This window comes from Pteronotus mesoamericanus, unplaced genomic scaffold (genome assembly GCF_021234165.1).
Source record: "Pteronotus mesoamericanus isolate MK-2021 breed Mesoamerican mustached bat unplaced genomic scaffold, CSHL_Meso_final scaffold_54, whole genome shotgun sequence".
Taxonomy (NCBI): Eukaryota; Metazoa; Chordata; class Mammalia; order Chiroptera; family Mormoopidae; genus Pteronotus; species Pteronotus mesoamericanus.
This window is the reverse complement of record NW_026555321.1, coordinates 36,624,548-36,637,764: the sequence shown is the minus strand read 5'-3', so window position 1 is coordinate 36,637,764 and position 13,217 is coordinate 36,624,548. Positions and strand designations below refer to the sequence as shown.

Genomic DNA, 13,217 nt, shown 5'->3' with positions numbered 1-13,217 from the left:
ACCAATTTTGATAAGTTTTTTTATAAATGCACGCTGATATGACAGGTGTCAAATACAATTTAATAAAATTGTTTCAAATGAAATTAAAGACAACTAAGCACTACTACAGCCATCATACAGAAAAAATGTAATGGACTTTTTGGTCAACCTAATACTTGTGCTCTTGCTACAGTTCTTTAGGTTCCACATTTTCTGTATCCCCCCCTAAATCTAGCTGGATTGAAGAATTAACTTTATGATTTTAAGTAAAAACTCAATAAACAATACAATTACCATATGATCTGGCAGTTCTACTTCTGGACTTCTGGGTATATACGTACCCGAAAGAATAGAAAGCAGGAACATGAAGAGACATTTGTACACACATGTTCACAGCAGCATTATGCACAATAGGCAAAAAGTAGAAGCAACTCACATGTCCATCGACAGATAAATGAAAAAACAAAATGTGGTCTTACATACAATGGAATATTATTCAGCCTTAAAAAGGAAGGAAATTTTGACACATGCTGGAAGACATTATGCTGTGTGAAATAAGCCAGTCATAAAAGGACAAACACTGAATGATTATACTCATATAGGATACTTAGAGTGGTAAAATTCACAGAGAAAGAAAGTAGAATAGTGGTTGACAAGGGCTGAGAGGAGAGGGGAATGGGGAGTTATTGTTTAATTGATACACTTTTGGAGGATGAACAAAGTTCTGCGGATGGATGGTGGTGATGGCGCACAACAATGCGAATGCATTTAATACCACTGAGATGTACATTTGAAAATGATTAAAATGGTAAGTTTTATGTTATATATATTTTACCACAACTTTAAAAAATAAATAATTAAAACAAACATGCAAGGATAGCTAGGAAAATACTGAAAGGAAAAGCTACAAAGGAGGACTGGTCCTGTAAAACATTAGAACATACTATAAAACACCTGTAATTAAAACTGTAATAAATAGTCAAGATGGTAGCATAGGCAGACATGGCTTGACCCTTCACACAACCACATCAAAATTACAACTAAAATATAGAACAACCATCACTAAGAACCGTCGGAAATCGAGCTGAATGGAAGTCCAACAACCATGGAATTAAAGAAACCATATCCATCCAGGCTGGTAGGATGGGTGCAGAAGCAGAATGGGCTGGTCCCTAACCCACATGTGGTGGATAAAAATTCAGGAGGGATGTCTTGGGAGTGAGGAGTCCCACCCCCACACCAGGCTCCTCAGCCCAGGGTTCCAGTGCCAGGAAGATAAGTCTCCACAAATTCTGGCTGCAAAAATCAGAGGGGGCTGAGTTGGTGAAAGAAACTGCTGGAGCCCCAAGGAGTTCCTCTTAAAAAACCCACATATGAACTCACCTACTCAGACTAACTCCCTCTGAGCCCCAGGACCGGGGTAGCAGCTTGAAAAGCACTATTGATATATAGGGAGACATCGAGACCCGCAGAGGCCATTGTTCCTTTTCTAAACCCTCCCCCGACAGAGCCAGTAAGCTGGTGCCATATCTGAGACTCCATCAATCGGGCTAACATTGTTCGACCCCCCTTGGATATCGCCAAAGACTCTGCCCCACACAACTTATGGCCCACCCAGGCTCCTTTTCCATGTGAATGGCTGGTTTGGCTCATGCTTCACAACTTCCTAAATATTCTCAAACAAGCAACAGCTGGCCTCAGTAAGCCCCAGGCTCTGGCACTAGCAGCAGCCAGCCTAGATTCACAGCTTGGCTTCACTTGGGAATCTCCAAGCCCAGCACCGGTAGCAGCCATCTCAGATTGTTTAATAGCTTAGGCAAGGTGGCCTGGGGCAAAACACAGGTAGGGGCTGGCCTTGGCCTGCACCACCAGGGAAACGCCAGGGCTAGTGCACCCAGTCGACAGCTACAGACTACATAAGAGCACCACCACCCTGCCCCTGCACAGCTGATCCTCCATAGAGGGCAGAGGTTGGTGGTCAGTGGTCACAGCCAGTCTTTGCAGCTCACTGGCCTGGGCAAATCCCTCCCATTGATATGCCAACAGCAACCAAGCCTCAACTATAAGAGGAGGGTGCACTCAGCCCACATGAAGAGCACACGTCGAGTACTCAGCTTCGGTGATAGAGGAGGCTGTGCCACTGGACCTTATAGGACACCTACTACGTTAGGCCATGCTACCAAGACACGGAGTCATAGCAGCTCTACCTCATGCATAGAAACAAACACAGGGAGGCTGCCAAAATGAGGAGACAAAGAAACATGGCCCAAATGAAAGAACAGATCAAAACTCCAGGAAAAAAAAAAAAAGTAAACAAAATGGAGATAAGCAATCTATCAGCTGCAGAGCTCAAAGCACTAGTTATAACGATGCTCAAGGAACTTAGTGAGGACCTCAACAGCATAAAAAAAGATCCAGTCGTAAATGAAGGATACACTAACTGAAATAAAGAACAATTTACAGGAAGCAACAATAGAATGGATGAAGCCGAGAATCAAATCAATGACTTGGAACATAAGGAAGCAAAAAACAACCGATCAGAACAACAAGAAGAGAAAAGAGTCCAAAAAATGAGGATAGTGTAAGCAGCCTATGGGGCAACTTCAAGCGTTCCAACATTCACATCATAGGGCTGCCAGAGGAGAAGAGAAAGAGCAAGGAATTGGAAATCTATTTGAAAAATAATTAAAGAAAACTTCCCTGACTTGGTGAAGAAAATAGACATGCAAGTCCAGGAAGCACAGAGAGCCCCAAACAAGATGCATGCAAAGAGGCCCACTCAAAGACCCATCATAATTAAAAAGCCAAAAGTTAAAGATAAAGAGAGAATCTTAAAAGTAGCAAGAGAAAAGCAGTTCGTTACCTAGAGGGGAGTTCCCATAAGACTGTTGGCTGACTTCTCAAAAGAAACTTTGCAGGCTAGAAGGGATTGGCAAGAAATATTCAAAGCCATGAAAAGCAGAAGTCTACAGCCAAAATTGCTCTGCCCAGCAAAGCTGTTCTTTAGAATTGAAGGTCAGATCAAGAGCTTCCCAGACAAGAAAAAACTAAAGGAGTCCATCATCACCAAAACATTATTATATGAAATGTTAAAGGGGACTTATTTAAGAAAAAGAAGGTCAAAACTATGAACAATAAAATGGCAATAAATACAAACCTATCAACAACGGATTCTAAAAAACAAACTAAGCAAACAAGGACACAGACAGAATCATGGACAAAGAGAGGATTCTGATGGTTGTCAGATGGTAGGGGGAGCATAGGGGAATGGGTGGAGAGGTGAGGGGATTAAGAAGTACAAATAGTCCTGCTGGTGTGGCTCAGTGGATTGAGCACTGGCCTATGCACCAAAGGGTCATTGGTTCAATTTGCAGTCAGGGCACATGCCTGGGTTGCAGGCCACTCCCCAGTAAGGGGTGCTCTAGAGGCAGTCACACATTGATGTTTCTCTCTATCTCTTTCTCCCTCCCTTCCCCTCTCTAAAAATAAAAAAAAAATAAATCTTAAAAAAATGAATTACAGATAGGTAGTTACAGAATAGCCATGGCAATGTACAGTGTAGGAAATGGAGTAGCCAAAGAACTTATATGCATGACCCATGAACATGAACAGTGGTGGGAGAACTGCCTGAGGGAATAGGGGGTGCTGGGTGAAGAAGGAACAAAGGGGGAGAACCAGGGCAACTGTAATAACATAAAAAATAAAATATAATTAAAAATAAAACTGTAATACACTTGAAACCTATATAATTTTATTAACCATTGTCACCCCAATACATTTAATAGAAAAAGAAAAAAGCTAAAGTGCATACACAGATAAACAGGATAGACTAGAACAGAAAGTCTAGAAAGAGACCCAAGTACATATGGAAATTAGGATATGGAAAGGTGGCATCTCAGGTCACTGGGCCAAAGATGGAGGTTTTGATAAACACTGATGGGCATTTACTAAATGCTGGTTGCTCCTTTGGGAGAAGATAACATTAGAACCATACCACACATCATACATAAGGGCAAATCAAGGAATTAAAAAGCAAAGGCATAAAACAATACAAGTATTAGAAGAAAACCTTAATATAGGGAAAAATCTAACTATGACTCAAAATCTCATGTAACAGAAGAAATTATTAATAAAATTGTTTACACAAATATTTTAAAGTCATATTGCAAAAATTACCATAAGCAAAGTCAAAATACAACTGAAAAACTAAGAGAAAATATTTACAACTATACCACAGATAAAGGACCAATATCCCTAATATACACAGAACTCTTACTATTAGAGGAGAGAAAAAAAGCCCAAAAACTTGTAAGAAAAAAATCAGCAAAAGACATGAATAGATAAGTCACAAAAAGATATAAAAACTGCTCTTAATAATATGAAAAAGATAGAAAAGATGTTCAACCTCACTTAGAATACTTAAAGACTTAATTTACTTTACCTTCAAACTGGTAAAAAATTAAATAGCATAACAACATACTCTTGGCAAAGCTGTGGGGGCAGGGGCACTCTCATACATTGCTGGCTGGCATGCAAAAATGGCACAGAACTTATGGAGGGAAATTTGGCAATAGCTAACAAAACTACATAGGGGTCAATACTTACCTTTTGACCTAGCAATCCCACTTCTCAGAGTTTACCCTGCAGCTACACATCACATCAATATTAACATACACATGCACAAGGTTACACATTGGAGCATTGTTTGTAATTGCAAAATACTGGAAATGACCTAAATGCCTATATATCAGAGAGTGGATAAATAAACCATGGTACACAGTACCTCCACATAACAGATTACTAAACAACTGTAATAAAAAAAAGACTGAAGAATATCTCAATGAACTAACATGGATTGATTTTCAGGATGTACTGTAAGTGAAAAAGGCAAAGTATAAAAGAATGTCTATAGTGTGCTACTCTTCATGTAAGAAAGAAGGGGGTATAGAAAATATACACATCTGCTCATTTGTTCAATAAGAAACACAGAAAAGATAAATCAGAAACTAGTGATATTACTACTTATGAACATGTGGTGGAAGCAGGGTGGAAAATAAGGGAGATGTTGATAGGATAGAATCCTAGGGTGGAGAGTGACAAATTTCTGAGTGTGTGTGTGTGTGTGTGTGTGTGTGTGTAAAGACAGGGGAGGTGTATACTGAATATATATAGTATACACATTATATAGAATATATTCTTTATATATACACATATGTGTATATCTATGAATGTATGTGTGTATGTGTGTGTGTGCGTGAGCGCACACACACACACACACAACACACACACACAATGGACCAAGCTGTATTTCATTAAAGGAACATATCCCACTAAAAGGGGTGGGAAGATCTAAACCAAGTAATTTTTGAACACAGTATTTAGACTATATGCTCCCAGGCTAAAGAGAGAAAGAACACTAAACAAACATCAAAGTCTATTTAGTAGGGGTTTTCTTCTAAAAAATATGAATTAGCAATTCAAAAATACTTTCTATGTATTCTAGGACTGAGCAAATAAGGAATACATTATGAACAATAGGAGCCATTTTTCTTCATGAGAAATAAGTAACAAATATGTACAAGTGAGAATGAGCTCTGTGGTACTGGAGTAAATTTTAAGGTATCAGTATGAAATCATGGTTTTTAACAGGTCAATAGATATATAGACAGAAATGTGTGTAGAGATTATATGTAATGTGATGAAATGTAATAATGAGACAATATATACATATATTTCCCAAGTTTGTCTGGTTTAAGAGCCTCAAAGCAATGATTTTCCAGTAGAAATGGACACTTCCAATGCCTAGATCTTGGCTTCTAAATACCATTCACCACTATATGGAACCAGGGCTTCTTGGAGAAACAATTGATTTCAGGGCTAGGTCTGGGAAAGTACAAGACGAACCCAGAATTTCTAGCTGTGCCAGGAAGTAAAAACATGCTCAAAGGACAATAGGAACACATCAGAAGGACAGAGGAACCACCTTGAAGGGGGTCCCACCGGCCAAATCTGGGACAATTTGAACACCAAAATAAAAAATGGTAGCAACAGATTATAATCCTTTGAATAAAGTAAGAACCCATGAGTCCATATTGACAATGAGAGATTTAGAAGTGAACAAGAAATTATTTAGGGCCCAAGAAGTCCATAATGCAGTGGGCAAGAGAGCCCCAAACAGGCAAGCATGAAGGGAGCTCTACCCCTGGGCAGCACTACTTCCCCACAGGAGGGCTTCCTGGAAATAGTAATGTTTGGGTATGGGGAAGGGTCTGGAAGTGACTCACGAAGGCCCTTTACGCATCCGGGGTGTGCTCATGGCCCACTGCTTGATCCTGCTTAGGCTCTGCTCATTGAGGAGCCGCTGACCCTCAGAGGGCATGCAGTCCACGTAGAGGTTGTACAGCAGCAGTGCCTCTGTGTTCTTCCGCAGGGCGTTGGCCTGGACCACACGCTGTGTGAACACACGTGGGTCCTCGGCACAGAAGAGAAGCTGGATCCGCGGCACCCAGTATTGGCAGATCAGGAGGGGTGGCCTTCCTGGGGCCAGGCAGGTGCAAGAGAGAAGGGAACAGTCAGTTGCGCTCTCTGTGTTGGAGCACCAGGTTGCAACCTGGCTTTGCTGCTGACACATGGTAGCCCTGAGCAAGCAGTTTCCCTTTTCTGACCTCTACCACATCTGTGAAATGGGTGTGTTGGTACTCCCTGCCCTGCCCACCTCACAACTTGTCATGGATAGATGTGAGAGTGCTTTGTAAACTGTTAAGAGCTTTGCACAAACAAGGAGCTATAAAGGGGTGGCTGTTTACATGCCCATTCCTTGATGCCACATCAGAGCGGACATCCCTAACTGATGGGCCTCAGGCACCTTCTCAACATCATGCTGAGTTAGTATACCAACACCAGATTCTTAGAGTTGGTATATCAAATAATGGTCACTTGCCCTTTCTGGGGTCTCTGGGTGGGACCTCTGGTTCTCACTGGTCAGGGACAGACAGCCACAGGACAAACAGAGCAAGGGAAAATTCCAACATAAGCAGGCTGTGCCCTAGGTGGGGGGTTGGCTTCAGTCACAGGCCAGGCCCAGCATGAGCTGGGGGTCCACCTTGATTGGGGACAGAAAGCTTGTACCTTCAGCGGTGACCCCTCCATTCAGGATAGGCTTCCCCATCTCATCTCGCACCAAGCCATTCTCGTCTGTCTTGTGCACCAGGTACAGCTTCTTCTCCTTGTCGTAGTCCAGGACACCAACATTGAACCATTTATACTTCAGGTCCCGACTTTTGGGGTCCTCTGAAACAGGAGGGAAGCCCACCAGTGTTCCTTGTCATGGGGTGAGCAGGGCCTCTAAGTGTGGGCAGCAGGTGCTGGCAATGGGCCCCAAAGGTCATTAGTCTAGCCTTATTCCCACCAGGAAGGCACACTCTGGGTCCAGCAGAGTGGGGGCCCTGTTTCCTTCTAGCTGAGCTGGATTTTGGGGAAGCCCTGCAGCAGGAGGAGCCAGAAGGAGTAGCCCTCTCTGCCCTTGTGCTCTGCATGACCCCACCAGGGCAGAGGGAGAGACAGACAGACAGAGAGAGACAGAGACAAAAGCTAGCAGGCCTGGGAGAGGAGGGAGGAAAGCACCAAGCAAACAGACCTATTGAGGATCTAGCTGTAAAGGTCATCATGTCTGAGCTAGACTCCTTCAAACTGACCAATTCCAGGGTGACCTATGCCTTTCCCATAGGCTTAGAGGAAGGGCAAAGTGACCTATGCTCTTCCCATTGGCTGTCTGTGGCAGTTGAGCCCGTTGGCCCCTCATATCAGGACAGGTTAGGGCAGGGAAAAAGCCTGTTGCCTTGCAATGACCTCCAAAGGGGCCTCAGGGACTCTTTAGTCTGGATGAGCCTCCCATCACTCCCTGGGCTGAAAGCCTACTTCTCCAGCTTACCTCCTGCCACTGCACCCCACATTATTTCTCTCTGGCCACACTGGATGTCTGGCTATACCTGAGACTTGGAAGCTTGCTCTTGCATTTGCATTGGCTGTGCCCTCTGCCTGGAACAGTCTTCACTCAAGTCACCTTATTGCTGGTTTGTTCCCTGCTCATGGTTTCTCATTGGAGAAACATCTCTGCCTAAAGTAGTGCCTTTACCCCAGGCATTCTCTGACCAGTTAACCTGCTTGTGCCTATCAAAGAGCTTAAGTCATACTGTGTATGCATCCTCTCCTGGTCCTGGTCAGCCTCCTCACACTAGTGTCAGCACCTCAAGGGCAAAAGCAACTTTGTTCCATCTTGATCACAGTGGCATCATTGTGCCTAGAATGGAAACTGGTATGTGTAATGGATACTCAGTAAACTTTTGTAGAAATTAGGCACACATGGCACAGTGCCAGGCAGAGAAGGCCTCAATACATACTGGCTTAAAACAAATATGGGCATCCGGCCCCCACACAGCTGATCAAAGAAACTTTGCTTCAGGCTAGAAGGGATTGGCAAGAAATATTCAAAGCCATGAAAAGCAGAAGTCTACAGCCAGAATTGCTCTGCCCAGCAAAGCTGTTGTTTAGCATCGAAGGTCAGATCAAGAGCTTCCCAGACAAGAAAAAACTAAAGGAGTCCATCATCACCAAAACATTATTATATGAAATGTTAAGGGGACTTATTTAAGAAAAAGAAGATCGAAAGTATGAGCGATAGAATGGCAACAAGTGGAACTTCTGGCCAAGATGGGGGTGTAGGTGGATACACTTTGCCTCCTCACACAACCAAAAGGACAATGACAAATTTAAAAGCACAAAATAACCAGAACAAAAAATAGCCAGAAAATCGAACTGTATGGATGTCCGACAACCAGGGAGTTAAAGAAGAAAACATTCCTCCAGACTGATAGGAAGGGCGGAGACGGGCAGCTGGAGCAGAGAGGACATGTGGCAAGGCGGCAGCTGGAGGACCAGGCTGGCAAGGCTATGGCTGGCAGACTGAGTGGTCCACATTTGTGTGTGGATAAACCAGAGGAACAGCCAGGGAGCGAGACAGACTGCACAACCCAGCGTTCCTGTGTGGGAAAAGAAAGCCTCAAAACCTCTGGAAGTCAAAACCTGTGTGGGTTGCAGCAGCGGGAGAAACTTCCAGCCTCACAGGAGAGTTCGTTGGAGAGACCCACAGGGTCCTAGAACATGCACAAGCCCACCCACCTGGGAATCAGCACCAGAAGGGCCCAATTTGCTTGTGGGTAGCAGGGGGAAGTGACTGAATGCCAACCGGGAGCTGAGCAAGTGGCATTGTTCCCTCTAGAACCCCTCTCCCACATACAGCATCACAACTCAAAGGCCTGGGTTGCCCTGCCCTGGTGAATACCTAAGGCTCTGCCCCTTCCAATGTAACAGGCATGCTGAGACAAAGAAATGTGGCCCAAATAAAAGAATGGATCAAAGCTCCAAAAATAGAACTAAGCAATGAAGAGATAGCCAACCTATCAGATGCACAGTTCAAAACACTGGTAATATGGATGCTCACTGAATTGGTTGAATACGGTCACAAAATGGAGGAAAAAGAGAAGGTTACGCAAAATGATATAAGAAAAATATATAGGGAACCAACAGTAAAGGAAAGGAAACTGGGACTCAAATCAACTATTTGGAGCAGAAGGAAGAGATAAACATTCAACTGGAACAGAATGAAGAAAGAAGAATTCAGATAAATGAGGAGAGGCTTAGGAACTTCTGGGACAACTTTAAACGATCCAACATCCAGATCATAGAGGTACCAGAAGGAGAAGAAGAAAAGCAAGAGATAGAAAATCTATTTGAATAAATAATGAAGAACTTCCCCAATCTGGCCAAGGAAAGAGACTTCCAGGAGATCCAGGAAGCTCAGAGAGTCCCAAAGAAGTTGGACCCAAGGAAGCACATACCAAGGCACATCATAATTAAGTTACTCAAAATCAAAAATAAGGAGAGAATCTTAAAAGCAGCAAGAGAAAAGGAGATAGTTACTTGCAAAGGAGTTCGCATAAGACTATCAGCTGATTTCTCAAAAGAGACCTTGCAGGCAAGAAGGGGTTGGAAAGAAGTTTTCAAAGTCATGAAAAGCAAGGACCTACAATCAAGATTACTCTATCCAGCAAAGCTCTCATTTAGAATGGAAGGGCAGATACAGTGCTTCCCAGGTAAGGTCAAGTTAAAGAAGTTCATCATCATGAAGCCCTTATTATATGAAATGTTAAAGGGGCTTATCTAAGAAAAAGAAGATAAAAAACTATGAACAGTAAAACAGAGGGGCGGGGGAGAAAGAATGGGGGAAAAGGTACAGGGAATAAGCAGCATAAATAGTAGGTACAAAATAGGCAGGGGGAGGTTAAGAATAGTATAGGAAATGGAGAAGCCAAAGAACTTATATGTACAACCATGGACATGAAAGGGCGGTTGAGGGGGGTGATGCTGGTGGGTGGGGTGGTATAGGGTTGAGGGGAATAAATGGGGGAAAAATGGGACAACTGTAATAGCATAATCAATAAAATATAAAAGAAAGGGCAACAAGTACAAATCCATCAACAACTGAATCTAAAAAACAAACTAAGCAAACAAGAAGAACAGAGACAGAATCATAGATATGGAGTATGTTTTGATAGTTGCTTAATGTGAGAGGGGTATGGGGAACTGGGTGAAGAGCTGAGGGGACTTAGAGGTACAAATAGGTAGTTACAGAATAACCATGGGGATGTAGAGTACAGTGTAGGAAATCGATGGAGTAGCTAAAGAACCTATGCATGACCCATGCACATGAACAATGGTGGGGCAATTGCCTGAGGGAGTGGGGGGTGCTGAGTGAAGGGGGACATGGGGGAAAACTAGGACAACTGTAATAGCATAATCAATAAGATAATTAAAAAAACAAATGTGGGTAATACAGAGTGGACTGAGGAAGGAAGAAGGGCTACAACTCCCAGAAAACACTCCCTAGAGGTTGATGCCAGGTAGGTGAGTAAAGGAAGTTGCTCTGGTATACCTCACCGGCCTTGGTTCTGTTTTTGCTTTCCCTTCCTTTCCTAGTAAGTTTCCTTTTCGAAAATACTGACCTTGCCTTGGTTCAGCTTAAAGGAAAAGATGTCATAAGAAACCCCCAGCGGAAAACAAGAGTTCTCTGGCAGAAATGCTCCCTGCAAGCCGTTCCTCCCGCTCCAAAGGCCCGGGCCAAGTGAAGGGGTGCAAACAGAAGCACTCGGGGGAGGCTGGTACTTGGTTGCCTTTAAGGTTAATGCAGCCCCAAACATTCTGGTTTTATCATCAGGAATTGGCGATCCGGGTACAATTGAGTTAAATTCTTTTTGTAATTAAGTAAAAAATAAAGGGAACATTCTGGGCTTCTTGTCTAGTTCGGAGAAATTGATTCCAGCATTAACCTGATTTTAAATCAAAGCATAAAGTTAACAGCATGCTCAATGGACTCATTGAGGGCCCCCTGGATGCTGAGCAGCCTTAAAACCAACATGGCTCTTACACTCCTCCCTGCCACCTGGCCCACTCTTTGCTCCATGGTGGCTTGTCCACCCACTGGCAGGAAGCAGAGCAGCCCTCAGCCCCGCACAGGGGTGTGACCAGCTCCAATCTCCAACCCCATGACCCAGACCTTCCTAGGATGCCTGCGCAGAACCAGCAACACAGGATAGGGGAGAGGCTGTGGAAGCTCACCCTGGCACTGTTCCAAACAGCGGCCAGCTAGAGAGAGCCTCCATGGGCCCCAGGGCAGACCTGGGGCCCATGGAGGGGCCAACACAGACAAGGCAGAGCAAACATAGGCATCAGTGTGGGTATGTGTGTGGGGTGCGATACTGGTTGCAAATGGATGATGGTAGGAGTGAATGCGTGTTGGCAAAAATGTGCATATGAGTGCACCAGCCTGTGTTTGTGATTGTGGGGGATGGTGTGTGTGACAGTGAGCATGCTTGTGAACATGTGTGATAGTGTGTCTCTGTGCTTGCAAGTGTGTGAATGTATGTGACAGTGTGTGTGTTGTTCACACAGAGGGAAACGCTGAGAGGCCACAGTTAGAACTGGAGCAATGGTGATGTCTGGGTGGTGGGATGGAAGAGTTTGCACTGTGCCCCTTATGCACATGTATATTTTTATTGCCAATAAGTCAAAGCTACTTTCTTTTGTTTTTAACACTAGACACCATCCAGCTGTCCTTTCCCCTGCCCTCCCACCAACACCATCCCTGGCCCCTGCATTTCCTGCCTCTGTGTGACCAGCCCCTTGGCCAGTATCCTAGCTGGGACGTTTTAAAATGTGGGGCCCTCACCTCCCACAGCTGCCAGGCCCCAGGGCAGCCCAGGAATCCATGACAGAGCCACCGCCAGGATGGGATGGTACAGGCCAGGATCCTGCCCCACACCCAGGCTGGCCCTGCTCACCATGCCCCAGGAAGTCATCAGTGGGCAAGAGGGCTTTTCCTGGGACTGGTTTCCTGTCCTGAGACCCTGGCTCCAAGCCCATGTCGATCCATTCACTGGGAGTCCGGCAGTCAAACTCCTCATTGTCGAACACCTGGATAAAAGCAGCAGACATCACGAGGAGGCAGCTCAACCTAGTGGGGCCTGAGTAGGCTGGGCATGCCAGAGAATGGGGGTGCCTACGTAGGCTCCTCCTCAGGCGCAGGTGCTGCAGACTGGGGACCGGAGAGCTTAGCCCCTCCTCTGCTGCTCACACTCATCTGAGTCCTGGTTCTATGAAACCCAGGATCCTTGTCTAGCCAAGCCATCTTTAGGTTCAGGCAGAAGGGTACCTGGGGACTCATAGTGGGATATGGGCTCTCTCTCCCACTGCCCAGAATTACCCTGAGGCCTCAGGCCTGAGGTGAGAGGTGACCCTTGGATTTTCCTGAGCACCCCATCCAGACTGGAAATGGTAGAGATTCAGGGTTGTCAGATCACCCTTAGTAGGGTGATGTGCATCTGGATTCAGTCCTGCCTCCCCACAAGAGATACTCAGGGCCATGAAGAGGAAGGGTGAGGAGGTGGGTGAAAGCCAGAGCAGGCGATCCTCCCTCTTTCTCCTCCTTTGACTCAGTTTCCCCATTGGTATCCCAAAGGGGCTGCAATGATGCCCTCCTCCACTCCTGGTCTCCCCATCTTGGTGAGCCCAGAGCAGTGGTCAGGGAGGCCTGCACATACTCCACAGTTCAACGGGGCTGCCTCTTGGTGCCTGCGGTGGGGATGGGGATGGGGGCAGGCCTACAGGCTACCTAAGCTCCAAGG

General features: G+C 44.9%; 1 protein-coding gene across 1 annotated transcript in view; it reads right to left on the bottom strand.

Moving 5' to 3' along the window:
* The window catches only part of DNAH1 (dynein axonemal heavy chain 1), a 79,091-nt gene that overhangs the window by 61,396 nt on the left and 4,478 nt on the right, over window positions 1-13,217 (bottom strand). Inside the window, exons 5-7 of the mRNA XM_054595605.1 lie at window positions 12,375-12,507; window positions 7,108-7,269; window positions 6,264-6,516 (exon numbers count right to left, since the gene is read on the bottom strand). Of these exons, the coding sequence (XP_054451580.1) occupies window positions 6,264-6,516; window positions 7,108-7,269; window positions 12,375-12,507 (548 nt within the window). The remainder of the gene's footprint in view (window positions 1-6,263; window positions 6,517-7,107; window positions 7,270-12,374; window positions 12,508-13,217) is intronic.